This window comes from Drosophila suzukii, chromosome 3 (assembly GCF_043229965.1).
Source record: "Drosophila suzukii chromosome 3, CBGP_Dsuzu_IsoJpt1.0, whole genome shotgun sequence".
NCBI lineage: Eukaryota > Metazoa > Arthropoda > Insecta > Diptera > Drosophilidae > Drosophila > Drosophila suzukii.
In genome coordinates, this window is record NC_092082.1 from 62,917,525 (window position 1) to 62,945,097 (window position 27,573).

General features: G+C 41.6%; 2 protein-coding genes and 1 long non-coding RNA gene across 34 annotated transcripts in view; 2 read left to right on the forward strand and 1 right to left on the reverse strand.

The window, feature by feature from the left end:
- Window positions 1–27,573, reverse strand: part of mtd (TLD domain-containing protein mustard) — an 81,837-nt gene that overhangs the window by 5,565 nt on the left and 48,699 nt on the right. For 5 of the 32 annotated variants that reach the window (XM_036818960.3, XM_036818952.3, XM_036818950.3 and 2 more), the window contains 12 exons: window positions 23,142–23,245; window positions 21,372–21,665; window positions 19,270–19,755; window positions 19,104–19,210; window positions 18,892–19,046; window positions 17,553–18,099; window positions 17,068–17,240; window positions 16,664–16,795; window positions 16,228–16,379; window positions 16,007–16,169; window positions 15,415–15,616; window positions 14,802–14,891 (listed from right to left, as the gene is read on the reverse strand). In XM_036818960.3, the coding sequence (XP_036674855.3) occupies window positions 14,802–14,891; window positions 15,415–15,616; window positions 16,007–16,169; window positions 16,228–16,379; window positions 16,664–16,795; window positions 17,068–17,240; window positions 17,553–18,099; window positions 18,892–19,046; window positions 19,104–19,210; window positions 19,270–19,755; window positions 21,372–21,665; window positions 23,142–23,245 (2,605 nt within the window). Of the gene's footprint in view, window positions 1–1,443; window positions 1,716–5,024; window positions 5,682–8,721; window positions 8,741–9,061; window positions 9,436–14,801; window positions 14,892–15,414; window positions 15,617–16,006; window positions 16,170–16,227; window positions 16,380–16,663; window positions 16,796–17,063; window positions 17,241–17,552; window positions 18,100–18,891; window positions 19,047–19,103; window positions 19,211–19,269; window positions 19,756–20,548; window positions 20,708–21,371; window positions 21,666–21,732; window positions 21,926–23,141; window positions 23,246–27,573 lie in introns of those variants that run through there. The other 27 variants (XM_036818965.3, XM_036818959.3, XM_036818957.3 and 24 more) reach the window with 20 other exon arrangements.
- On the forward strand, window positions 10,387–13,498 carry LOC139352942 (uncharacterized). Its single transcript, XR_011604001.1, has 2 exons — window positions 10,387–12,111; window positions 12,185–13,498. It is a non-coding gene; the product is annotated as an uncharacterized lncRNA (long non-coding RNA).
- On the forward strand, window positions 23,664–24,847 carry Tim17b1. Its single transcript, XM_017070547.4, has 3 exons — window positions 23,664–24,111; window positions 24,372–24,556; window positions 24,622–24,847. The coding sequence occupies exons 1-3, from the start codon at window positions 23,790–23,792 to the stop codon at window positions 24,640–24,642; spliced, it is 528 nt and encodes a 175-aa protein (XP_016926036.3). The 5' UTR covers window positions 23,664–23,789; the 3' UTR covers window positions 24,643–24,847.

The following is a 27,573-nucleotide window of genomic DNA, read 5'->3' on the forward strand; positions in this document are numbered from 1 at the left end:
AATCGCATGACGGACAACCGTTAAACTGAGGTTTCTTCGAGGAACTGAACATGATCACTCCAAATACTGGGTGTTTGAGTCAACCGAGTTCAATATAGGCACAATCTAATCTGAAGAAATCTCAGTTTCTGATCGGTCAAAGCTGTTTATGTTACCATCTATTGATAGCAGCAAAGCTACACCTTCATGTGAAATTCGGTGCGGCGCTCTGACTAATTTTTCGGACATTGTTTTTGCCTAATAAACACTGTTTTTAGTATTGCCGCTGGGTGTGACAATGTCGACATTGACAGCGTGTGAACATTTCGCTGAATACTGGTGACGTCAATGATTGTGCTAATTGTCTGCGGCGTGTTCGAGTACGAATTACCAAAACAAACTCTCTTAATTCAGGTGCTTTCGTAGGTTTTGCACACAATTGCCCGAGAAGGAAGCAGTTTGCAGACAGCACCCGCACCTCAATTACCAACCACACCTGCGCTCTATTCAGACGTGAGATCATTCACGTTTCCGAAATCATCTCAAAATCCAAGGCAACCTCTCGACCGACTCTCCTTTGATGGCCGTGATTCAACCATTAGCAAGTCTTGATAAGGCCCAAAAACAAAACCACTCGCAAAATACTACGCCGCTTACATCACGAAAGTAATTTGGAAAATATGCAGCTAGCCGTATTCGAATTTCGGAGTCGCAGTAGGGGGTGATTAAATCTCGATTTCGCTGAGGATTGATTAGCTTTCGGCCACACACTCGAGTTGAAGAACCCCCAAGTGGCGTGGAGTGTCGATACACTAGAGTTCCAACCAATTACGAAGGAACTCCCCGAGCAATCTCAACTAGATGGACGACCTCGCCTGCAATTAGTCCGATATAAGATCTGCGATAAAGTCAGATAGTCGCCGATAGCCGAGCTGCCTGGAAGGTCGTCGAGATCTGAATGGGAGTGTGTGTTTTGAGCGGGCCAATTTGGGTCAGCGAAACAGATCGGAAACTCATTTCGACAGCCAGACATCGCCAATTTCATACGTGTTTGTGCCATTTTGCGACAGCCCAATGGGAACAAAAGAGTCCGGTAAGTGAGGCGTGACTGCGATTTCAGGGGCCACCACAATTAAACAACAGAACGCAATTTCACAAGCACAGAAATAAATATAAAGCGAATTTAACGCACTTCAACGAGGGTCAGTTTTGAATCGCAGATCGGAGCGAGCCAAAGTCAAACGTCAATGACAGTCTGGCTGGCACATATGTATATCGCATATAGATTTTTTAATATATTTGCCGAGCACTTCAAAACACGAGCTCAGCTCAGCCGAGTTGCGCTTAACTGTTGAGCGTAGAGTTAACAACCAAATAAACCTTTTGAAATTAATGAAAACCATATTGAACAGCTGGGAAATCACATGAGTCATGTGGTCGTGCCCGCACTAATGATGTTTTTACCTCGCGGTCGAGTCCGTGGCTGACAATCAATTCGCACATCTTCATGTAGTTTTTGTCACTTTCAGTAACTAGCCCGACTTCTTGGGATCACAGACTCTCTACGCGGACGGCGACACAGGTGGCGTATGCGCAATATCAAGTATACGCCACTTGGGCACGTGCTCGGCACAGTTGATCGAATCAGAACCTTTATCGTCCGTTGCCCTGCAGGAAAATGCGGCTGGGTTTCTGTGGCCGAGATGCTGCGGCGATTAATCCGCCGACTCTACCGACTTGACCGACTTTGGCGTAGCGCGTTTAAAAGCCAACTGCCAACGGGTTCAGGCCAACCGTTTTTATTGGCCGCCAGCGAAAAATATTTATTTGCCGTTCGCTCAAATTAACTCAGCTCAAGTCGTGAGTTTGCTCGGCAAAAAAAGAGAGTCGCATATATTATATCGGCGGAGAGAGGGCTCATATCCAGTTTCTGGCTTTGGAGACCGGGCACAGGGGAATAAAATAAAATGTATTCAAAATAATGGACGGTAACGTCGAGTTCTCTCACTTCAATCTCTCAAAAGCAACATTACAGTTTTCTATCAGGTTTTCTGAAAAGTCTGCTAATATATGAATAAATTGGGATCTACCAAAACTAATTCGGGGAGAACCCACTATCTCGGAGTTCTATTTAAAGTAAATCAATATAACTTTATAAATCTTGTGAAAACCTTATCTTCATATCAAATGTAGATCTATACTTTTATTTATAGGTCATAAGTTTCATTAGAACCTACTTTATGATCAGGTTTTCTATAATTGGTTGTTTACTAATGGCAAGATTTGCTACTACTACTACAATTTGTGTCACTTTGTTGCTGGGGGGACTGTGATAGCCTAACCGACATTGGCCTGATAAGTGCGTTAGCATAGCTCAGCTAGCATAAATTAAACAACTAGAGGCTAGTTATCTTTACGATGTTTGTCAGAAATCACTGCAGACCACTTTGCCTGCATCTCAAGATCGGTAGCGCTTGGGATAAGATCTATATAGTCGCCATATACAAGCAATTAATGTTTACGACCTCTTGTTTTGTCAAGAGTCGTAAGAACAATCGCACAGGGAAGAAATAATTCCCAAGGGAGTTTACCCCTGTAATTCAGTCACGACACAAGGCTTGAATTTCAGTTGACCAGAAATATTTGCACAGCAAGATTTGCAATTTGTTTTCGTTTTTTCTCCGATGCAGATAAGATAGCACACCCTTTTACCAGCTATCTGATTTTAATAATTTAGAGTTCATTATAATTGACTGGCAGCGGCTTTGGAATTGATTTCCAAAGAATCTGACGGGGCCATCGCTTCTTGTGAATGCGAATCTATGATATTAGACTGTCCTTGTCTTAGGACGATGGTCTTTAATGTCTTGTCACTGTATTTTGGCATGGAATGAACGTGTTATTTTAATAATTTTAAGAACCGTCAACATAAAGAGCATCTAGCAACAAATTTCGGACTTGAGAAGTACATACATAGCTTTATTAGCGTAGAAGAATCTAAAAATATATTAGTGCCTGTCACTTTATTTTAACTATTTATTTCCATCATGCTAACTTAATGTTAGCCCATGTACGGCCACTTAGTTAATTAAACCATTTGAACCATTTAAAAGCTGTAGACTTATAGAGGACACGTACTTTGGCTTGAGGAACGGCAGCGAACATGTTCCGCAACGGTTATGCATCAACTGGTTTCTCGGGCCAAAAAGTTAAAAGTATATGGCAGACAGTCGAATCCAAAGAACCGGCCCCAAAACAAAAAGAAGCCAAAGGCAACAGAGAAGAGGAACCAGCGGAAAAGAGCTTACCGGGCAAACAAGTATTGAGACCTGATAGCCGCGAAAGAGCCAGCAAAACAAAGGGGCCAAAACGAAGAACAGCAGACCTGGCAAAAAGGTAGTAGGTATGCAAAAATAGGTATGCTGGCTAGGAATTCTTGGGTTCAGTGGGGTGGGGTTTGTGGTAATTGAGGTGTGTGAGAGGCCTGGCTGGGAAAGGTGCGAATAGTCGGGGTAGTTCAGCATACGAACGTTCATAACAATCTACTTTATAGAAACGATCAAAGCCTTACGACAAATTAGCAATACTGTTAAGAAACCCCCTTGAAAAGCTGGAACCTTATTAGTAAACAAAACATTTCTATCACCCTTTGAATTTAGTACTCCCTTATTAGGATTCATATATGTGTACCCATAAAAACAAACTGTATTGCTTCGCCCCAAAGAAAATTTAACAGAACTAGTAATACGTGCAAACTAGCATTTTCTCTGTTTATGACCAATAAATTTCCCAGACGTCGGTATGTAAGGCTAATTCCCAAGAGAACTATTTAAAACTTTAAAGTTCAAACTTTAAGCAAACTTATATGCATAAGTGAGTGCCGGACAAGAACGTATCTAATTCCCCAAGGAAATATAAAACACCGATAACCTAATTATAACCGGAGCTGTTTCTTTTTTATTTTCTGGCTTTGCATATCGCTGCTCTTTACTTCCCCCATTTCTTTCCAACTTTCTGTTCTCCATGCTAAAATCAACTTATCAGCACTTGTTATTTTCTACTTTACTTCACTTGTTTTTGCCTGAATGCATTAAAATAGCGAGGCGAAGCAGTGGTGCGCAATTTGTCATCTTGTTTGGTTTTTGCATCTCAGTTTTACCTCCCTGCTAGTTGTTTATACATATTTCTGGGTAAATATGGAGTTGGCTTCACAGAACAACTTAGGTTAGTTATCATGTGTTGTGAGGTCACACCGTCGGACCAAACAAGTCCAGTATTTGTCAAAGTTAAACAGAGACTAGCAAATTACTCAGGGGAATTATCCGACTTCGATGGGGTGCCAAGTGACTGGAATACTTCGGCGGAGGTTCCTCCGGAAAGATCAATGACCCAGGGCAAACACCAAAGTTCGCGACGCTGACAGGTTGACAAATGGGGTTCGTCGAGATGCCGAACCCCAGCCACATTTGTGTCTAATTATGATGCCATAATAGTTGCAAAGCAGTCCTAGCAATTAACCTGGCGCTCATTCGGGCTCCAAAGTGGTTTGTAATAGGAGAAACGTGTGCGATAATAGCGCTTATAATAGTCGTAACCCTTATATTCTTGACACTAATTATTATCCGTACCAGGCAACAAAGTTAAGTAAACCTTGGTCTAAGATATTCAATACATAAGGTTAAGACAATTAAATTGTATTCTAAGTAACAAATCAAATATCAAATTGCATTTACTTAGGATTTTTGTAAGAACGAGAACTATCGTTACTGGTGTTTTCTAAAATACTAAGATAATACATTTTGTATCGCTTTAAGGTTTTATATTCCCTTATATAACGATATAGTTTAACATTTACACCATTATTATAAATATATATATTTAGAATTCCTTCAAAGTGTACATTCTAGTTACTGCTATCTGACTAACTTCTTCAAAACTAGTTAGTTCAGACGATCCATAATAATATTTATACATATATGTCCCATTTATGGACTATCCTATGGTGTGAGCACCTTTCTGGTGGTCCCATTCCGATCGGAACTCACCGTTTCGTGCATCTCGCCGCTTTCGTCGAGCAGAGCCTCCAGACTTTGGTCATCTTTGGTGGGCGAGAGGGGGGGCGTGGGCGCGCGGTTCTTGGCCGCCAGGAGGGAGCGGGGGAGCAGGTGGCGGCCGTAGTGCAGGTAGAGGTAGCGACCCCACCGACGACCGGCCAGCCCGCAAACGGCCAAAAGGGCAAAAATGGAAATGGCAAACCACATGTTGCTGATGGCCTACAGTGGTGGGCAAAGCAACAGCAGTGGTAACGGCTGAAAAAGCTCTTGCTTGTGGGTGTCCCACTTTTCTGGCTAGCACTGTGCAACAGCTTTGGCGCTCGCGCTCCACATTTCGCCTCTCTCTCTCCCTCTCTCTTTCGCTTTTTTGAATGGTCTTGTGACCCACGAGATTTGCCCTCAGCTTTTTTCTCCGTTTATTTGCGTTTCTGTTGTCGCCACCGCTTTTATCACGCTCCACGCCTTCCCCTGTCCGCTTTTCCAATACTGCCTTTCAGCCTTTCTTCGTTACACGTAAACACTTGGCTTTCTAATAAGAACACCCAAATTTGTTTACTTTTCACCGGGTTTTCCACAGATGTTTTTTTGTTTATTTTTTCTTCTAATATTTCACAATAAAAGCCTCTGTTCGGGGCTGCTCTGTGTGTTTTCAAACAAGTTGCTCGACCGACTGAAACTCAATGGACTCTCTTTGGAACCCCAGAAAAAAAAACAGGTCTCCCATGTACATTTTCGTTAACAGCGCTGTTGGGCGTGAAGTTAACATTAACGGTGTTGCGGCACATGTTGCTGCAACATGTGTCTGGGAGCATTCTGGAAGTTGCGTATACGTAATATGTATTTCTGTGCGATAATTTATTGGCGACTGCAAATTGCTAAGCTAGAAATTTAGGCATGAGCTGTCTTTCGTTTCTTTTTCTGGCCCTCACGTGCCAATATGTTTTTAATTCCCCTTTGTTTTGCTTTGTTTTTCTTCGGATTTTCGTGTTTTGGTCGCTGCATCTTCGCTTTGGCCAAGGTTTTCTTCAATTTTTTGGGTTAAATGCGTCTTTTACCAGCAGGTTTTTGGGTAAATAACTAACAATCTTCGGCTCAAGCTAATGTGATTACATTTTTTGGACATGATAAGGAATATTACGTTGTTTTACATATTTATTGGTTGGGTACATTAATATCGAAACTAATAAATATGAAATATTCGATAGTATCTGGTTTGATTTTCAGAAGTTTGACTGTGTAAACGCCTTACAGAAAACGGAGGAAGAAGAGAACAAGTGGCCGAGACGATGACCATAACTAAGCGGATTTGTGGGCGTGTCAAATGCGGCAATCACATCACAGGTCAGTTAAACACAAACTTGAAAACAACATGAGCCAACTCATGCAAGCCGTATTCTAATTAGCTACGCAGCAAACCGGTTAAGATATGTTTTTCAAATCGCGTAAACAAGCCCCTTTAACCGTTGGAGTTGGGTACTTCAAAATGCACTGTAACCGGAATCGCCTTTCCAAACATTGCTCTACTTCGGAATGCATATGGTGGTTTTAAGAGGCCAATCGACTGCGAACCGGTTAAAAACGGATAACTCTTCAAATTGCCCTTGTTTCAGAGTCCACAGATGGCTTTGATCACATGATCGTATCAAAGATTGAGTTTGCATCACCCACAACTGGCTGAGTTACGGCTTATGATTTCGAAGCTGGGTCTTAGAACTCGTAATTAATTCTAACCGGTTAAATGGGAGTCTGCTCGAAAAAACTTAGTATAAGCCGAGGGGCTTGATATATGATTGCATGTCGCATTTGACTAGGTATGAGGTCTTTAATAAATTCGACTACAAGTAATCTTTGGTTTGAACCTAAATTGCCTAATATTTTAGGAAATGTACTCCACTTATTATAAATAATATTTAATCGTTTTGAGGAATCTGTGTAAATCTTATCATTTCATTTATTTTTGGCACTCCACGCTCCTCAAAACATTGTTAACAAGTTGTTTGACCTCTTTTGCGGCGCTTCCAATTCAATTTTATAATACAATGAAATTGACTGCACGCAATTATTTTTTGGCGACCTCAATGATGAAACAATCACGTGTCGGCGGGTATCTTTTCATCGAAACCGTAGATGTGAGTGATTTGATTTGCTTGTTTGTGTGGGCCCGATGTGTGGCCATTTGTCAAATGTTAGTCGGTCCGGGTACGTGTAACGCCCTCTCGACAATCGCCAGGTAGTGGGTATTGTATTACCAAAAACATGTTCATAATGGGGCAACAATTGCAGTTAGATGCTGGTAACCCAATATCCCGACTCACGGGTCCAGAAACAGGAACGTGAAAGTCTATGGAAGCACTCACTCAGCACTGCAGTTCCTCTGTATCAACTTTGCTTTAAAGTGGCGGAACAAGAAAAATGCCAACAAAAGATATTCATCAAATAAACAATCTAGATCAGGATTAAAGTCGCTCCATTTTGGTTCAAGTCACAAAATTGTTAAGTGCTTAAATCCACAATGATTCAATCCAAAATGTAAAAGAAAGATTAAACAGTTTAAACTAGTTTTTGACATCAGCATTTTTCAGTATATCTATTTTTCCCCGTTTCTTAACCTCTAGTTAGCCACTCCTCGGAGAAATTAAATACTATACGATCGGCATAATGCCAGTCAACCATTGGAAATTCAAGCCAGATATAAACAAAGCTTATACGGCTATATGGCTCTTCACAACTGGCTGATTTCTTTGCCCCAAACAGAACCCATTGTCGCATTGAATTTCGTTTTTGAGCAAACACAAAAAGTGTTCATATATTTCGAGATTTTTTTTGCCTGTAAAGTCCTATTGAAATTGTGGGTTCAGCCTGGGCAAAGCATTTTAAATTAAATTTAATTACAGTCAAAGCAGAGCTAATTAAAAAGAGGTGACACCCGACCCCAAACAATGCCGAAAGGTGAAAGAAATGTCAAACGTGCCTCACATAAGATATAATAGCCGCATTAAAAAGCTAGCTTGTAATGCAAATTTAAATGAAACCGAAAATATTTGAGTGTTTTTTTAGACCGGCTGGACGGGTCTCGAGTTTAGGAAATTAGGAATTTCTAGCCGATCATAAAATGTCATAAGATATGTGTTTATGCAGATGAGAAGAGTGGATAGCCCAGATCAAAATAGTTCCAGGGTACTTGCGCGTCGTTTATACCCACGAAAATCCAAAGAAATTTCTCCGAAAAACGAAATTCATTGAAATGATGGCCCGCACAATCGTAGCACTCGAATTGATCGAGAGTGGGAGATAAAAGATCCGAGAGCGACTGATAACCGGGCTATATGTGTGTTCAAGTGAAGTTGAAGAACTCCATCTGTTTTTCGGTTCCACATAAATTTGAGAGGTTGTCGAGGTCGGAAAAGAAGTCGTGGTGCAAACATAGATTGTTCAAACCTAGCGATAACGTAACAAAACATCAAGTGGAAAATTTTCCTCCCAATTTGGATTTGTTTTTAGTCACTGGCCAGCCGAGAAATCTTGGCTCGACAATTTGCTGGGCAATTTGACCAATTTCACTAACGATTCACATTTAATTCTCAGACAAATTACGAGCACACACAAGGATTGCCCATTTCATCTGGTATGCAACACAGGGGGCCCCTAGCATCCATTTACATTCCACCTTCGTGGCAAAGGCATTTACACGATCATTATCGTCGGGGCTGGACATTTTCGGACGGGTCCGACCTTTTGGGCGGCAATTGGGACTTTTTCGATCAGTAGGGCCACCGTTTATGGCCGAGGCATTGAATACTTTTTGGCTTTCGGCTGGGACGCGCGCGGTTTACAAATCTGACTGCGTTTTGAAACACAATTTCCTTCGTTTTTCGATTCGATTTCGACTTGGATTTCGCTTTTGGTTTTGCTATTTTTATTTTCTGCAAAGACTTTCAGACTTTCACCCCGGGCAGAAATGTCTCGCGGCTGGCAGAAGACTAATATTTTCTGGCTTTCGAGGCTTCCGTTGACTCATAAATATTTACCCTTTTCTTGATGTATTTGGCTATTTTCGAGATTTTCATGGTTTTGGCGCTCATTTTGGCAGCGTTTTCAGCCGGCGGCCCCAGAAGAATCGCAGAATCGTGGAGAACCGAAGACCGAGAGAGCGTGGCGCTTTCTTCGCACTCTTGCCTCTTCTGTTTTCCTCCGTATCTAATTTTGGACACGCTGCGCTGCGCGGAAAAACCCGAAAGGCACCGAAGTCTTTTGCCCAAATGCAGTTGATCAAATATTGCTCTATTTTGCGCACGAACTAGAGTCACATTCTTCTAGCATCTGGATCACACACGGTCCACGAGTTTGGAAATCGAGTCTCGAATATTCAGAATGGGACGCGACGGCGACTGTGCGGCTTGGAAGTGTTGCGAAAACTAAAAAACCAGCAATCGCTGGCTCAGTCGACACAGTCGCAGTCGCAGTCGCAGCTGGCGTCGCAGCAGCGGCAGCAACAAATGAAACAACATCAACAACAACAGCGCGAGCAGCAGTAAAAACAATAACAATATCACCAGCAACAAAACGTGGCTCAGCTGGTCCCGGGCATCGGCGCTGCTGCCTCTCTGCTGATATAGCTATAGCTATAGTCTACATATCGGCCCAATGGGACGCGACTGTGGGTGGGACGGGCGATCTTACATTTGAAATGCTGATCATTTGGTCACTTAAAAGGGGTCCAGAGCCAAAAGCGCGTTTGTTTTGTTTTTCTAGAGATTTCTGATTCTTTTCTTAGTTATATGGTTTATTTTCTATTATTTAAGCTTTGGATCAGAGACACACGGTTCGAATGATTAAGGTGTTTCTATGTATACTTAAAGAACACCTATCATGGATCTGTGCCACCACTTTTTTTCTGCTTTTCTAGAGATTTCTGATTATTTTGCTAGCTAAATGGTTTCTTTTCTTTAATTTAAGATTAGAGACCCACTGTTCGAATAGACTAATTTTTTAAGTTCAATCGATTTACAACGAATGCTGAAGGTGCTCTATGTATACTCAAAGATACCTATCATGGATCTGTGCCACCACATGTAACACGTTTACTTATTTTTAAAGAGACTAGATCACATGAATTCCAAATATTGTTTAATCTCTCTCTAAAAATACCCACATAGTCTGCCTTAAGATGTTTATTTACCATAATAAATGGGGGTGCTAAAGAATCTGTGGTTTTGCGGAGCATTAGGAGGCCTGGCTAAAAAACTAAATTCTATTTATAGGATCCGTTAAAATTAATGAATCGGATCTATGCGTAGACTGGGCATGGATACTTATTAAAGAAGGTATAGTTTCCGATTTAAAACATTTTCATAAAATAGGTATTATCTATAAAATACTTTAAAAATAGCAGTTTTACTACACAACGTCGCCTACTTTTTGCCTACGCATGTAAATCATTTTTTAATCGATGCAACTTTTGAAAAGCCACTCTTGTTTTAACTTTGTTATGCAACGGCTTGAGCTGCTCCGCCTCAGCTTTCCCCGCCGGTAATTGCTTTTCAGGTGTTTGCCTGCGCTTTGCTTTACAGCTATGCAAACATATTAACTGTCATGCTAATCAATCGATTGCACACCGGCTATATGTGCTTATGGCCTGGCGAGCCATTTGTTTGCTTTGTCCGCTTTTAAACGAAGCATTTTAGCGGCTTACTAAATGTGTGCACACACTCGTTTGTATGCATTCCTTGAAAGGCAATCAAATCGTTGCACAAATTTTCCGAATGCACCTGTCAAAGATTTCACGCCACACCCCCTATAAACGGAAAATTCTAGATCGGATCGCAGATACAACGCCGGTTCGGAAAGATCGTGAGTGGGTTAAAGATCCTTTTTGTGTAACTTATAGTTTTATTTTTAAATCCGGGGATCGTTAAGATTAAGCCCGTTGTAATCTAATAAAATGTGTGATTGAAGCAAAGGCGACTTTGTAAACAAACGGGTTATCATCGACTTTATTCCAGTACAGTCCATTAATTTCTGGTCACAAGAATCATATAATACAAAGATATATTGATATTATTTAATACAGTGAAAGTTAATAAAATGCAGTTGTAATCGCCCTCAATTATTATTATTCTACATGTTCTTTATTAATATTCTACAACTTAATGATTTTTAATCATATGGTAAACTGGATAAATTTAATAAATACTGGTAGAAAAATCTTGGATTTATTGATATTTACGATTATTACTCAATTAATTATTGTGGTCATATGATCGAGTTGAATAAATACTGGTTGTTAGTGATCAAATAAATTACTATTAATCAATACGATGAGATATAGATATTACTATTGAGTAATCATGATCATCTGCTTGAATTCCATAACTACCGACAGTTAGAACTTAGATGCCTATGATATGCACATAAAGCCAGTTAAGATCCCCTCAATATATGATGCCCAGCTTGGGAACAAGATCATCGAGAACACCTCAGCAGATCTTAATTATTCAAAGCCGCACCCTCGATCTGATCCATAAGTTATGTGAGTAAGAAATCAAATTACTCTGGAGGAATACTAAAAAACCTTTTACGCTCTCGTTCCCCCGAAGGCGTATTACTGCAGCATTAAGCCAGTGTTTTTATGGGCTGCAATAATGAAGTGCGCACTTTAATATAAAAGTGCATTTACAATGTAGCGGGGAGCTCTTTTGATAACCCGAGAGATAGAGGGAAAAAGGCTGGCAAGTGATATGCAAATTGAGAAGATGATTCGGATGGGGGTGAGATGCGAGGAGGCCTGTAGCAATCCAATTCCAATTGTCCTCCCAGCTTCGTTCGCAAAATTCATTGAAGCCAATTGATCGTACAAGTACAATACCCGGCCTACAAACATACGAATAGCCGGGGATACACAGACGTACATTGGTTTATTTATAGTATATAGACAAGAGGCGTTTGGCAATTGGAAGCAAAGTGGCTGGCGTCAGCGGCCCCTGGAAATTGGGGGGCGTGACTGGGGACTACCGCTTAGAAATTTGCACCCCCCGAAATACACGGCAGTACGATCTTCCTCCGCTAATTGAGCGTTTAAGTAAGGCGCATCGCTTGTTTCTATTTCCCCTTTATTTTATTCTGCTATTTTTATTCCCCTGAACCGGATTTAGCATCGAAAAAATAGACGGTGATGAGACCCCACCAATCACCTCACAAAGCAAAAAACTGAAACCGGCTAAATGACAATCGCTGTGGAGCACTACAAGTACAAATTTAATTTAGATTTAATTAGAATATAGTTAAATGTAGTGGCTGTAAGGTGTAGCTCCAGCTGATGCGACATGTGTTCGAACAGGATTTAATTGAATCGATTTCTAATTGAAACATCTCCATTAAACGATTTATGGGAGGCACGCGCTCATCTTGGCATAAGTGGTCTGCAATACATACTAACTAAACCGGTTCAGGGAAATAATGAAAACAAAACTCATCTGTATACCAATCCAGCATAAACATTTTGCTTCATTCATGAAGCTATGCGAATTGATTTCGAATGTTTACGGTTCGCAAATTAATCGATTGAAGCAGATTTTTTGATTTTTTCGATATGCTGACTAAATGGTTTTACTATCAAAACATTTCTGACATTCACAATCATTATTCAAATAATCTATGTCAAACCGTTCTGCCTTTATTTAACTTAAAAGATTTTAATTCAAAATAAACAATAAATTATGCCAGTAAAATTCGACGAAGTACAATGTATTGTATTTTAAGATAACCACAATCCTGGTTTATTTTCGACCGCTCTCATCCATTAAAATTCAAGATAAGCTCAAGTATTACGCAATAGCTTGGCATTATCTGAATTATTGTCACTTTGAGTTCACCCAAACAAAACACAAAGAGATCTTCGGCTCTGACTACCAATGACGAGAGCAAGAGCTGTCATTCCTTGATGATTTTTTGGTACTTCTATAGCTTGGGGCCATTTCGGCTCAGCGGAAGTTTTTATAAACCTAGTCCGCAACGGAAGCGATCTTTAGTTGATGTTTGGTCACTCATGGCTGCTATAGGTATTCCACTTGTTGAGCGATAACCCCCCGAGTGCCAAGATCTATTGATAGCTCTGTGCCGGGTGCTTTCTGTTTTTAACGATTATAGATGTTTTGATGCGACGCTAATGAGGAAACAATTTGCTGATGCACTGCTACACTTCCAGCTGATAAGGTGGGGAAATCGACCATTCCGGCGATAAGGAGAAACTCAATTCGGGCTTGGAACAGTGCCTGCGCAAAGTTTGGCCCCGGCCCCTCGAAGTCACTGGAGTTACTCATCGATCGTGATCCCCGAATTCGAGGTGGCACGCTTACGGGAATGTGAAAACGTGAACATTGCGCAAACAAATATACGGAAGGCGCTAATTGTTGTAAAAATGCTGATGAATTAAAATGTGTCTGCACATTAGCAGGTTCCTTTTAAAAGGTTAAGTGTTGCGAAATAGAGCCGCGACGAATTCCACCTAATTAGCATATCAATTTGGTGCTTTGTCTCGATACACGAAGAATGCGGTTAACTCGAAGGGGCAGAATTAGAGGGGCCGGCTCTAGATCGACTCCCAGGTGATCGCCGGCAAGGCTGGTCTTCGCTGTGGTCGTATATATTACGCATGTAAATGGGTTACTTTGGCTGTTAGGCTAGGTTGGGTAATACGGCCATGTTTCTGTAATGATAAAGCCTCAAGTGGTTTGTTGTGGTTGCTTTGAATTCGGGTGACTGAAGCCCCAAAAGCGTCGGATAAAACAAAGTTTCTTGAACTAAAATAAGAGTCAATGGATGGCAAAGATGTTTTTCGCACTGAATCGCTAATACAAAAATGAATTTGTCGTATATATATAATCTAAGTTTACAATGGAAGTAAACAAATGGAATATCGGAAGTGAGATGTTTGTCATGGAAATTGGTTCTAAAAAGGTATGTAAACTCGTTTTAAAAAGATGAAAATCGCTTTGATGCTTCCTTGTTAAGAGCTTTGTCTTGAAATATGTTTTATGATAAATGTACATTAGGTTTTGTATTAAAAATTTAAATTTAAATTAAATTTTAATACTTGTTTTAAGGAAGTTTTTTATTTGTCTATACAGCTTTATAAACTGAGGTATCGAATTTTGGTTGGTTCTTCACCACCGCATTTGGTTGTCCTTTATTTAAGTAGTTAAAAAGAATTTGATTCGATTTGTTCAATGCAATGAAAATGTTTGAATTTAAGATGTTTCCTAAAAATGGGAATAATACAACTTTGCCAATGTAAAGAATAAGTCGTTGGTTTTCAACAAGAGTGAATTTTGAATGCTCGCTTGAAAAAGAGATGAGCCAATGTAGTAGATGTGGGAACTCGAATGTATAAAAAATCAATGATAAGTGGATAAAGAAGTGCCGATATTACTCGAAAGACTTGAGTACCGCAAACAAGTGCTGGAAGTGGTGCCAAACATTTTATTGTGGAAAATGTAATATTCGTTTTTTGGTGGGTTGAAGAAACACAACTAATAAAATGTGCAACAGTGCTTAGGTTTTTAGAGCTACGGAAACATAAACTTAAGGACCAGCGAGCACAAACTATTAAAAATTAACAACAACAAAAAAACAAAGTATAAATTTGCATAAATTCAAAATTTTCAGTTTCCAAAAATTATTTTGGGTTTGTTTTTTTTATGTTTAAGTTTGGTGCGGACAACACAGTTAGGTTTAGGTGAAGAATTCTTATAAAAGGGTTTTGGTCCTAACCTCGCCGCCCAACATTTCCAAGTCATGCGATGCGGCATGCGATGCCGTTTTAATGATCTTGTAGGTTTTGGCGAACGGCGCCTTTATAAGCTGTCGTAGTCGCAGGAGATTAAATATCATATGGTACAGTATTAAATTGGGGCGAATTGGCGGACACGTTTTCATGGTGATGGTTTGTAGTTTTAGTTTTGGTTCGATTATATTCGATATTATTTCGATTGGAAAATAAACGCAAATCAAATTGTAAGACACGAAAGGAAGAAGAAAAACAAGAAAAGAACAAGAAAACGCATGTACAATACACGTGGGGAAAAAATGTAAACAAGATTTACGATTATATAAGTATGTATAGAAAATTTGGCGTAAAAATTTCATTAATTAGTAATTATTAAATCGATTTCTGAGGCATAACCTAAAGAAGCAAATGTAATATTCGATTTGGATCGGAATTCAAAAATATCGTGGAAGAGCTCGAGAGAATCGTTGAAAAATATAGAACAATTCGAGGAGAAAACTCAGAGCAAAGAGCTAAACAATATGGAAAGATAGATAAAGAGATAGTCGCGCGTGGGGAGCCGCGAATCAGGCCTTCAGTGGATGGGTTTGAACTCACCTCCCAGGACTCGCGTGTCAAGTCGCTAATCTCCTCGCCATCCTGGCTGCCGCCGCCAATGCCGGCTTTGGTGGTGCCGCTCTTGGTCCACTCAGTGTCCTCCTGGATCAACTCGAAGCCACGCGCCTTGATCTGCTCTTCGTCCAGCTCACCGTACAGGTGTTTCACCCAGGTGTTTATGAAGCGATAGAGCTCATCAACGCTGGAATTCAAACAGCAGATAATTATTAATCGATTCACATGATGATGATCGATCAGTGGATTGCCAGTAATCTGTTGAATTACTATGCACTTATGCAAAAGTCATGGAAAAATGGGGTTGCATTTTAAAATTCAAAAACCTTATAGTTAACAAAATGTTCTTAGGAAAATGTTATCGGTTCCCCAACTAATAACTATAAGTTTTCGCTTTCAGGAATAGATAACATTTAGAAGTTTATTGTCGAGAATATGGTTTAATTTTATTTGTATTGAACTATTGACTAACTCGGCCGTAAACGGTTCAGAGCCTGCTCGTGCATAATTTCTAATAAGTAATCGCAGTAATTTACTACTTTACATGTACCTGACTTAAAAAGGCCTGCTTACTCACCGATTCTTTGGCACACTGAACCAGTACTCAGCGCGCAACTTGTTCTTGCCGTAGGACATGACAGAGGTTGGCAGCGGAATGGCCTTGCCGATGGGCTTGCCCATGCGCAGGCGCAGATACAATGGTGGGTCAAGGCAGGCTCGGGCCGGTCGTGGGATGAGTTCTGCGGAAAAAACATTGTTAGTTGGTCTCTAGTCCACCGACATATGTGTCCCGCTTACTGTCCACACTGATAAAGAGTTCCGGCTTGTCGTCCATAGATACCATGGAGCGATAGTCCAGCTTGGGCGCCTGCTTGGCCTCCTTCAGCTTGGTGCTGGACGAAGTGCCCTCCGACGAGTGAGGACGTATAAAGGTACCGATTGAGGAACGTCTGGGGAGGCACAAAGCAATCAATTAGCATAGATCAAAACAAGCTTAGACAAGGAGAACGGTTTGTAAACGATGATCGGAATTTACACTCGGAACTCAAAAAGGAAGCTGATGAAACACTTAAAACCAAAAATGGGTGAATGTGCTCGGTGGATTGAGGTACTTCTTTGCGATTCAACACTACAACATCAACATCACTAGCAACAACAAGAGCAAAAACAACGGCAACGAAAGGTTGGAACACATCAAGAAAGTGGTGACAGCTGATCCAAGATCCGTCCTTACCCATAGGTCATGTGACCCTCGGAATGAGTCGAGTGCGGAGTCAATGGCGGCACAGGAGAGCCACCAGAGTCCTCGGACGGTGTTTTCGAAAAAAGATTCCCGCCCAGCTCTGACACCAGAGTGATGGGCGAGCTATATGCAAATGTGTATATATAGTTTAGAGATCGGGTGTTATGTGTCGTGTTGTGTTGTGCCGTGTGGTGTGGTTGTGGGGTGTTTAGGTATGAGCGGGAATAAGTGGAGTATGTATGTTTAGCAAAGCAGCCGATCCGCACAAAACGAAGGTAAGCATTTTGATTTTTTGGTTTTTGTTCAGTTTTCGAAACGAAATAAACAAAATTTGTTTTACCAATTATAGTCATAGATCGCTAAATGTGAGTTCATTGCGTTCGGGATGGACTCACCTTGAGAATACTTTCGAAAATACACTCTGATTGGAGTCACCCGTGTTGGGCGCCGAATCTGCGTCTCCTGACTTGTTCAGGCTACCGCTGCCCACGCCTCCGGGTTGCACCGCTCCGCCCTCGCCGGTCAAACCCTCCACCCAGGTCAGGGGATACGAGAGGCGTTTCAGCATCTGCGGAGGGAAGAAAATAGGTAAATATAGAATTAGTTTGTTAAGATCACCAAAATGCCGGGGAAAACAAATCTACATTTTTTATAAGAGCTAAAATTTACGAGTCTTGATTAGAAAAGTAATCATTTGTTTGGTAATATTTATCTAATCTTATCATCGGATTCTCTCTACTTCAGTTCTTTCATTTTTGTTCTATTAGTTACGGTTGCGAATTTTATTAAAATTGATTTGCGTTTCTGCACTGTAGCTGCATGTTTGTATAGGTAAAGTTTTAATCGCAGAAGCCCACTCTTTGACATCGCAACACACTACCTTGTTTTTCTTCTCCGCCTGTTTGTCGGTGGCCGCCAGAGCTGCCGCCTGGGCCTGAGTCTGCTGAGCGGCCTCGTCATCCACGCTGAAGCTGACGCTGGAGGTCTTCTTGCGGGCTCCTGTGCCGGCATCCAGGCTCTGGCCCAGGATGGTGCTACGAGGCGGAGACTCGCTGAAGTGCGTCGGCACAATGGTTTTCGGTGGTACCCAGTCGGAGCTGAGGACAATGTCCGCGTCGCTGTAGACGGCTTTCTTTGGTATGGGCTGTACGTTGGGAACGGGCTCGCGGATGTCGATGCCCGAGTCGTAGCACGACTGCTTGGACAGCTGCTCCAGGTGCTCCAAGTCGATGCCGGAGGGTGGCAGCGGGGCCACGGCGGAGGCTGGAGCGGCGGCAGCGGCCCCGAGAGGCTGGCTGGGCGGTACGCCGCTCACCGAGCTGTTGGCCGAATGGGGATCCTGGACCCGGGCACCGCTGTCCACGGTTATGTTGGACTCGTTGTCGGCCTCGTCTTCCGAGGATCTTCGGGAATTAGACAAACAATAGCTGAGTAATATTCGGGGGCGTGGCACATACAGGTTTATGTACAATAGGGGAGTTTTGTGGGTGTGATGTGATTGGGGTTTGGTGTAAAGCGGTGGTTTTGATAACACAAATTGCATTTATGGGTGGGGGGTTTGACGTGGCGTGGATCGAAATATGAAAGTAAAAACACAAGAATACAAACAAAAGTTATTAAAGCAATTAAAAACGCTCTTCGGCAAGCCAAAGTCTTATCTAAAATGATTTCGGAGTGATAAAGTAGTTCAGCTAGTTGTATTCCAAGTTAATTACTTTATTGAAGCTACTTGAGATAATACTTCATTAAAAGCTGCCATCGATATTAAAAAGAAAATGCGCATATAGTATAAAATTATCAATTAATGAATTCTTTGGTAGTCATGGGAAACCGTAAACAGATTTAAATCGCATGCATATCAATTATCTAGGTATTTTGGTATGATATATGAAGTAAATCGACTAATAAGTCCGCGATTGAGCTTCGTAATTGTGTTATGGTAATTAGAATTATCTCTGAAGAAAGTTTTTTTTTTTGAAAATACAATGATCAAGTAACCACAATCAATGGGTAAAGGTCTAACGACCACAAGGTCTGATACAATTTTTATAAAGTTTAAAAAAAAATTAAGCAGACCAAACGCTTAAACTCTACAATTATTCAACAAAATTTCCCTCATTTCGTGATGTGAGAAGAAACGTTTAAATATGGTTCAACAAACAAAATTGCTAGGAGAATGTGTGAAATATGAAGCGTGTGGCAGCTGGGCAAACACTAACCGGTCTTTGCTCGGAATGGCCCAGTGGTGATCCAACAAACTCTTGCGCCGCTCCTCGAGGGTGGAACGAGTGCTGGAGAGGCCCAGGCCGGTCTTCTTGTCTTCATCGTCTTGAGCGTCAGTCTTAGCGCTATCTTTGGCTTCCGTAGATGAGTCCTGGAGCAACATCAATCAAATAAGTTTGTATAGGAGATTATGGATTCAAATGTTTACCTCCACACGTTCGCGGTCGAAGGCTTTGGGAAAGGCGTCGCCATCGCGTCCAGTGCTGGAGCAAAGCGACTCCTGGTCGTCGGCAATCTCCAACGATCCGATTTCAGCTATTACGGAAATAGGCATTAAGACTTTAAATTTGGAAAATAGTTTCTAAACAACTCACCATCCAAACGCTCTTTGCCGTCTTCGCCCAGCAGCGGTTGCTGCTCGGACAACTCCTTGGAGTCCTCCTCGACTAATACTGGTTTGGGATAATATATCTCCGGCTTCTCGGCGTCGCCCGACCCGGAGCTAAGGCCTTGCCCTGCTCCTCCGGCCACCCGCATGTGCGCAATGTCGTGGAAGATGGCGGCGTTGACCACCAGCTCCATGGGCGCGATGACGCCATAGCTCTCCGGGCCGTGCTCGATGACCAGGGGATCGCTGACATTGGGATCGAACATGACGGCGTTGGGCGTGACCAGAAGGACGCCGCCCACCACGCCCTGTCCGTCCGTGATGTGGCGCACATTGATCTTGAGGAAGCGCTGGGTGATCACCGGATCGTCGCTCTTGTTGGCCTCCTCCTCCGCCTGCTGCTGGCTGCTGCCGCCCACGCGTTCGATGTGTCCGGGCTTGGGGGATCCGGGGCGCAGGCCCTCGAGTATGTCTGCAAGGAACGGCATTTAATTAACACAATGACTCGGGTTGCGAAAAATACAATATATTGGTCTGCAAAAAAACGGCATTTAGTTAATATAATATATTGGGAGCGAGTGGGTTTCGGAGGGCTTTTGCTGGGCTGTGATTTTTATCAACTACACCCGTGCCCGGCGATAAGATAGTGAAAGCAAAATTGATATATGGGATAGTTTAAACTAAATCTGCGCCTTGTGACCTCCTTTGTTGTTCTAAGTGTTACGACGGGTAATGGGAACGGCATTTTTACGATTTTTCCAGGCAGGTAAGGTGAAAAGCGTAAAAAGATAACTTGCAGGGTGCACTTTATTTTCAGTAGCTCGTGAGCTGAACGTATTTTTGAAAATGATTTAAGCAGAAGGTTTTGGACATCATAATTACTGTGTACATTTGGAGAACTTTTGAAATATTTAAGCATTTGTCACGAGACCTGATAAGGCCATGCATTTTTAATAATAAGGTTTTCTTTAACATTCATACAGCTCTTCCGGTAATAACTAGTTATAATAGATGATTTTATAGATTAGAAATAAATAACAATTTTAAAGTAATTGGTTCCTAGCTAGGTCGGCAAGTTTCTAGATATAACCCATCGCCAGTATTGAAGATGCGATTTCCGGGGATAAGGCCGTGAAAACGTGACCCGTGGGTAGCCTTTTGTTTCCGGAAAACCTGGACCGTTCAAGGCCAGTAGTTTGTCAACCGCAATTAGCACTTGTTCACAGCTCGTTGCGACAACAATGGTAAGAAAAACAAACAATAACCTCCATTGCGCCAGAAGACAGCGGTGTGCATGCTGAAATTGCAGATCTTGAGTTCGTCCCACTGTCCACTTTTAGACCATCCACATTCAAGGCACAGACGCTCGTTAACTTCACAAATTCAACCTGATATCAGGAGTTCTAATTCGTAAAACAACACGTTATATTATTAAAAAAAAACATTGGACTGCAGTGTGACCAGATGGGGAAACGGCTTTGCCCTCTCGACCACCGCGAATTCCCTAAAAAATGTAGGAATAAATATCTGTTAACAGACTGTTAACATGAGCCACTTTTAACAGGGCGCAATATACCAAATTCACAAATGTAAAATAAGGGGGGGATTCCAAAAAATGTTGAGAACGTGAGCGGTAATTTTAAAATGCTGAACCTTCTTAACTTGTTAAACCTAAAAGGAACAGTTATTTTAGTGATAGTGGGATATAATAAATAATACATTTTCAACTTGAACAATACTCAATGGCAATGTGCGTTTACATTTGCATGTGTATTAAGAGATAAGTGTGAATCCCCGGTTTATCAAGGACTAACAATTTTCTTAGTATCGTAGCATGTTTTCTCAACTACATTTACATAAAAAAATAAAGATTGAGTGTTTGGTTTCCTAACAGATTTAAATGAATTAATTAACAGAATAAATGAGCAATTTTAAACTAATTACTTGTTAAAAGGGTGCACCTGGTTCTTTTGATTGGTTTTTCGACCTGATGGCATGCAGAGCTCGAGCAACTAAAAATCGCAAGCGGCGATGATGGCAAATGCTTCACTATCGTCGCACCAATTGCACCATTTCCACGGAGCTTACCTTTCTCGCGGCTCTCGTCGCCGGACAACTTGCGCTCCACCGGACTCGATTTCCCGGACAGGCTGCCTCCGTCCAGGTCGTGGGTGGAGCTGCTGGAGGCGTCGTCCTTGTCCTTGGCCTTCTTGTCGGGCACCAGCAGCTGCTGGCCTGGGTAAATGAAGGAGCTGTTCAGCCGGTTCAGGTGGGTCAGCTCCGAGGGAGTAGTGTCGAATCGGGCGGCCACGGAGGTCAGGGTGTCGCGATTGCCCACAATGTAGGAAATGGTGGGTATGGTGGGCAATGAAGACTTTTGCCCTGCGAAACGAAAAGAAATGATAATTAATAACATTCGGTGGCGAAACGTGGTCGTTTGTTTGGTTACTCGGCGGATGGGTTTGGATTGGAACTGGGGGGCGCTGCTCAAAGACCTCGAACAAATCGCCATCTGGTCGCAGGTGCGAGAAAACAACACCTGTGGGCGGAACCTGCTGCCGGCAGAGGTAGATAACCGAGAACTCGTTCGTCGGCAGGTGCCAGTATATCTCAATCACTTCCAGCATTTTCCACTGAATTACAAGAATTTATCCTCCGAAATGCTGGCTCATCTCTTCTGTCAAGCTGTCATCGCATCATCTGTGCTGTTAGCTTGGGCGCGCTTTTTCAAACCCTAACATTCTGCAACCGAACCGTGCGAAAAGCCAGAGCAACTGGCTAAGGAAAATCACGAACTCAAGCCAAACAGAGCTGTTATCAAGCTAACTATGATACGGAAAAGCACGATAAGAATTAGTTTGTAGGTAACCCCCCCGTTTGCCACACAATATTCAGCAGTGACTCAGATAACCAGCGACTTGGTTATTTATGCGATCGATGATACGAAATATTGACAAACGTTGTTTCCATTTAACCCTTGAGTTATTGCCGAGTAATAATGATTTTGCACGAATTAAAGATTTCAAAAAGTAAATACTAAATTTATAATTTGGCTTCCTAAAATTAAGAAATATATATTCTTTACACATATTCTCAAATAAAAACATATTAAAAAGCCATTTTTTTAAAATTTTTTTTAAAGGGTTAAAAATAATATTTTTTTGTACCTTTAAATTGCTAGTAATCTAATCCGTACTATTGATGGCAGCAATAATCGATATATAGGTACAGTACTGATATTAAACGCAAAGATCGATGTTATAAACTTGACATTGTTTAAAATTTAAAAAGATAATTAACCAAAAAATATTCGGTCAAAAAAAAAATTAAATAACGTTTTTCGATTAGTTTTTTGATAACATTTTGATATATAACAAATTTTGTTATGTTTATATCGAACTTTTCCTCGGAATATGTACATCCCTATGTAACTATGGTTTCTCTGCTACATCCTTATTTTTATCTACATCGAACGAAAAAAACGGCACCAGTGTTTACATGGCATTTTACTCTATGCCGTTCGTGTAATAAGCCACAGCGACACCTAGCGGCCAAGTTATCTACACGGGTTTTCAAGCGCAGTCATATAGGTGGAGCTATTTAACAAGAAAAATTTGAGCAAGACCTTCTTTGAAATCTGGAATATGAGGAGCGGCTGGTCCTCGTTAAACTACTTACAAATAACGAACCCGTATTTATGTTAATTTAAAATTATTTAATATTTATGTATTTTTTTCTGTTGTCTATAAATGTGGCAGTTCACTTCAAGGATAAGTCTTCGACTTGAGAGATATTAAGATGGAATGTTATTTTACCCATCCCAAGTTAGTTAGTAGGCATTTCTGTTGCGATACTCACTTGATAGTTTGTCGACGCTCTCGAAGCGCTGCTCCACTTTCGAGCGGAGTGAGTCCAGGTCAAACGGAGCCGCAAGGCCGTGATCCACGCTGCGCGATTTGCTCCTGAAAAAGTCACAAAACGCTTGTAAAATCTACTATGAATGGAATATTTGGGGTTTGTAGCGATCGGAGCGCAATCTGTTGCGATCCTTATCACTTACAAATTTCCAGCTCGAATTGTGACCATAACTGGGTAATAACAATTTATTTATTGGCTGCCCGTTTGCCTTTTTTATTCAACCTTTTTGTTGTGTATTTGCTATCGTTTTGTAAAGATTATCTTGACAATCGGCGGGTGTCCAAATAAGGCAAAACGACGTATTTTAAGTGTTTTTCTAAACGGTTCGATTTGTTTTTTTTAAATAGCCTTTAAACGATTGGGGAGAAGTCACGATATTCATTTGACTTGTCCTTAAGATGCTTCGAGATTAATATAATTAATGGGAGTACTCAATGTAAATATCCCAAAGTTAGCTTTAAAATATGGTTTTGAATAACTAGGCCTTATAAGAAGGCCTTGACCTGGCAATCTATCCTTGCTATATAGTGCTTGTTTGTCAACCGAACAATTTCTCTCTACTGCGACGAATCCCTAAAACCAACGGCCATGGCGGAATACAGTCGTGAGCCGTGTCCCTTTCGCATTATCGAGGATTGCGGCGGAGCCTTCGCAATGGGGGCCCTGGGCGGAGGAGCCTTCCAGGCGATCAAGGGCTATCGTAACGCCCCCGCCGGTCTGAAACACCGACTAAGCGGGGGATTTGCGGCGGTACGGGCCCGCTCCGGTCTGGTGGGCGGGAACTTCGCGGTGTGGGGCGCTACGTTCAGCGCTATCGACTGTACCCTGGTCTACTACCGGAAGAAGGAGGATCCGTGGAACGCGATAATTAGTGGGGCGGCCACTGGAGGTATTCTGGCTGCTCGCACTGGTGAGTTTTTTGTGTCCTTTCAGGTGATTTATGGACTCGAGGCAGATGACTAGCGCTCATGTTGGTTTTTGTTGAAGCATCTAGTTTTATAAACATCTGACTGATCAACTTGTTTATCGTTGCCAGTGCATTGATATTAGCACAGTTGCAAAGATGCTTATGCCAATTTAAATAACCCTAGTTTCTGGTCGAGGCTTTTCTTAGATGCTGTCATTGCTATAAAACAACCCTAAAATGGGGTCTTACTGTCTCTTCCCCAGGACTTACTTCCATGCTCAGCAGTGCCTTGGTGGGCGGAGTTCTTTTGGCCCTGATCGAGGGCGTGGGCATTGCGGTGGCCCACTACTCGGCGGATTCCTACCGCCAGGTGTCGCCCGTGGAGCGGCAGGAGATATACAGGCAGCAGCAGAACGACTTTTATCCCTTTGGCGCGGACTATGCAGAGGTAAGTGGGATAGCCATCGCCTTTAGAGGAACACCCCATTCTCCACTTGCACTCTTCAATTCCAGGCTGATCCGTCGTCATTGTAGAATTCTTCGCTGCGTCATCGCATAGACGTCGCTATCCATCCGCGATCCGTAGATCGACTATTGCATACCAATTTGATACGAACTTACTTTGATTGTTCAACGACAACGCCTCCAAATCTGAGACTGGCGGCATTCCGGTTTCAATTTAAATTCAATTGTCGTACTTTGCAAGTTTTAGAATCATAAATATATTTTCCTTTCGTTTCTTGTTTGTTTGCTTCGGCATTTTAATAGGCACGGTCTGAAGTCGATCCGAAGTGTCGTGGCGTTTTGGGAGGCGCGTGTGCTTCCTAGCTCCATACTTGTGATGCCATATTCATTCGGGGCTGCCTGCCTGAACCCCTTGGATCCAGATAGAAGTTATCTACAGTCGGCAAGCAAGAATTATTTACTACCGACTTGATATACGATCGAGGATTGCTGCGTTTGTGCGGTTCCCAAATAGATAAACGCGGTGTTCATTCTCACACCTAAACTTTGGGGCTTTTAATATATTTGCTTATTTTATTTGGAGTTTTTCATATGTTGAGCATAAACTGTTTCGGTATTAAAACTCAACGTGACTACCAACTTTTGCTATTTAAATATTTTATGTTTTGTCTGGTAAACATTTTATTGAATGATATCAAATTCATTCAAAAATCTACTATATTTCGTTCAACCATTCTAGATCATTATGTGAGCTATTTCATTTGATATTTTATCTTGGTATGTCCAAAAAAAAAATCTCACATTTTCGCTGCATGATTTTCTTGTACCCACGGCTCATGTTTTCCTGCCGTTTTGTGTGTGTGTGACGTTTTCCCTATTATTGCGGCCCCTTTGATTGGCAAAACTAATTTCCGTTGCGATTTCGGGCGGGAAAGTAAGTTTTCCTCTGCCAAGATAGTTGTATCACAGCAAAGTGAGTGACAACTACTTGCCGAATTGACAGAGGGGGAAACATTCGTGAATATAAATATATTGAGACTTCTTTCTGCCGATCAAGTGTCCCCTATCCCCAGAAATAATAAAAAATTATTTGCGCGTGTCTTTCACTGCGCTGCCAATTAGTGAGCAAACGGCGATAACCATAATTGAATATCAATGATAAAGTATAAATATGCGAGCGGGTAGAATAATTGTTCGCCAGAAGCTTTCAGCTGGCGCATGCAAAGTGCTTTTGTTCGAGGATAAACACTGAACGGCAAATACTAAATAATTATTTAACGCATATTTGTCGCCCACTCGCTATTTGTTTTCCCCTGTTTAATTCCAAACCATATTTGCCAGTGAGAATTTTCCATGGAAAGTCTGGGAACGGCTGTGCAGCTGAAAAAACCTTTCCGAGACCAAACAAGAATGCCAGCTTTATCACTGAGGATAGGCCTATTCGAGTGAAAACCCTTGCAAAAACAATGTCTGGCCGAAACAACTGTGTTTGATTTTAAGTTGCGTTTGACGACGACCACGTTGCTTAGGTATTTAAATTTAAATTATTGAGTTCAGACAGCGACCTAGCAATGGAATCCCATTTGCACAGTTGGCTTTCGCGTTAATATGGAAAAGCATTTTGCTTTTGTTCGGCAAGTAAACATGGGTAATTGTAAATGACATAAATATTATTCTCGGAGGCTGAATTTATTTTTCGCATTCTTCAAGGCGAGCCAAAACGGGCAGTATCACCTAGTCGAAGATATTATGTTGTTCAGATCCGAAGTTACTGTGCGAACGAAGAGGAATCTTTGATTTAGACGTCTCTCTGCGAATGCATGTCGTACCACCCATTAGATCTTATCAATTACCTGCGCTAATCCCTGTAACTAATCGCGAGTTGTTAAATGGCCCAGACACGCTTCCACATAAACCAGTTGGACACACTAAATAAAAATAAACTGACGCATACCTGGGTGCTTTTCCACATTTCCCACAAAGTCGAGTACTAGGAATATTACACAAAATTGCAGGAATGCGACGTGTCATAAACAGCCAGAGGGCACTCAGCCAAGCCAATGAGGCCCGAGTCATTCAGGGCTCGACCACTGGGGGTATATACCTATATAGGTATCTTATCGCTGTTGTGCATTGTTTACCTTCGGATATTTGGCCCTGGGCTGCGATCAGTGGCATGAACACCGAAAACAGCAGTAGCCGTTTTACTGGCACAATTCCACCAGGCCAAGTGTCAACAACCCACGGGGGTGCTACCTGAGGCACTATTTTACTTATTTCTTTCCATGGATCATGTCGAATCGTAGACAGCGAGTGACTCAGTTTTACTACGTATACGCAATGTGCGACGCACAACACCATTAAATATTACCGATTACTACAGTTGTGAAATTGATAATAAAATTTTGTATTCTAGGTATTCTGATCTTGGCTATCCTATTGTCGAAATGGAATATTTACAATCGCGTTTTCAGAAAACTGCCTTATCTCACACCCTTCAAAGCGCGGATTTTATCTGTCGACATCAATTAAACACAGCCATTTATTTATACTTATACGCGACTTATAAATTATCAAAAATTGTTAATAAGACGACAGCGAACATTAAGATTATCTATAAATAATCTGAGACCGAGTGTAATTTGCGCGCTCGCTTTATAAATTATCAATATTTGCTGCCTGCCGTTTTGGTTTAGTTTTTGCTCAGCTTATTTACCGACCGCAAAATAATTTATTGTGGCAATCGATTGGCCTGTTCGAAAGTTCATAAATTGCCAGCAAATTGGCTTCGAGCTATGGTCACAATTCGCTGAAAGTCAAGTATATGGTTATTTCTTAATTCTAAAAATGCAAAAGTTATCATACATGAGCGTGCAGGTGGGTTAAATACAGGCGGGCCATGCAACATTCAACAGCGACACATAGATTCAGATAATTATGTCATGCAGGTGCGTCAAAGGCCTTTCTACACATAAGTAAGTTTACTGGATGTGGCTCTGG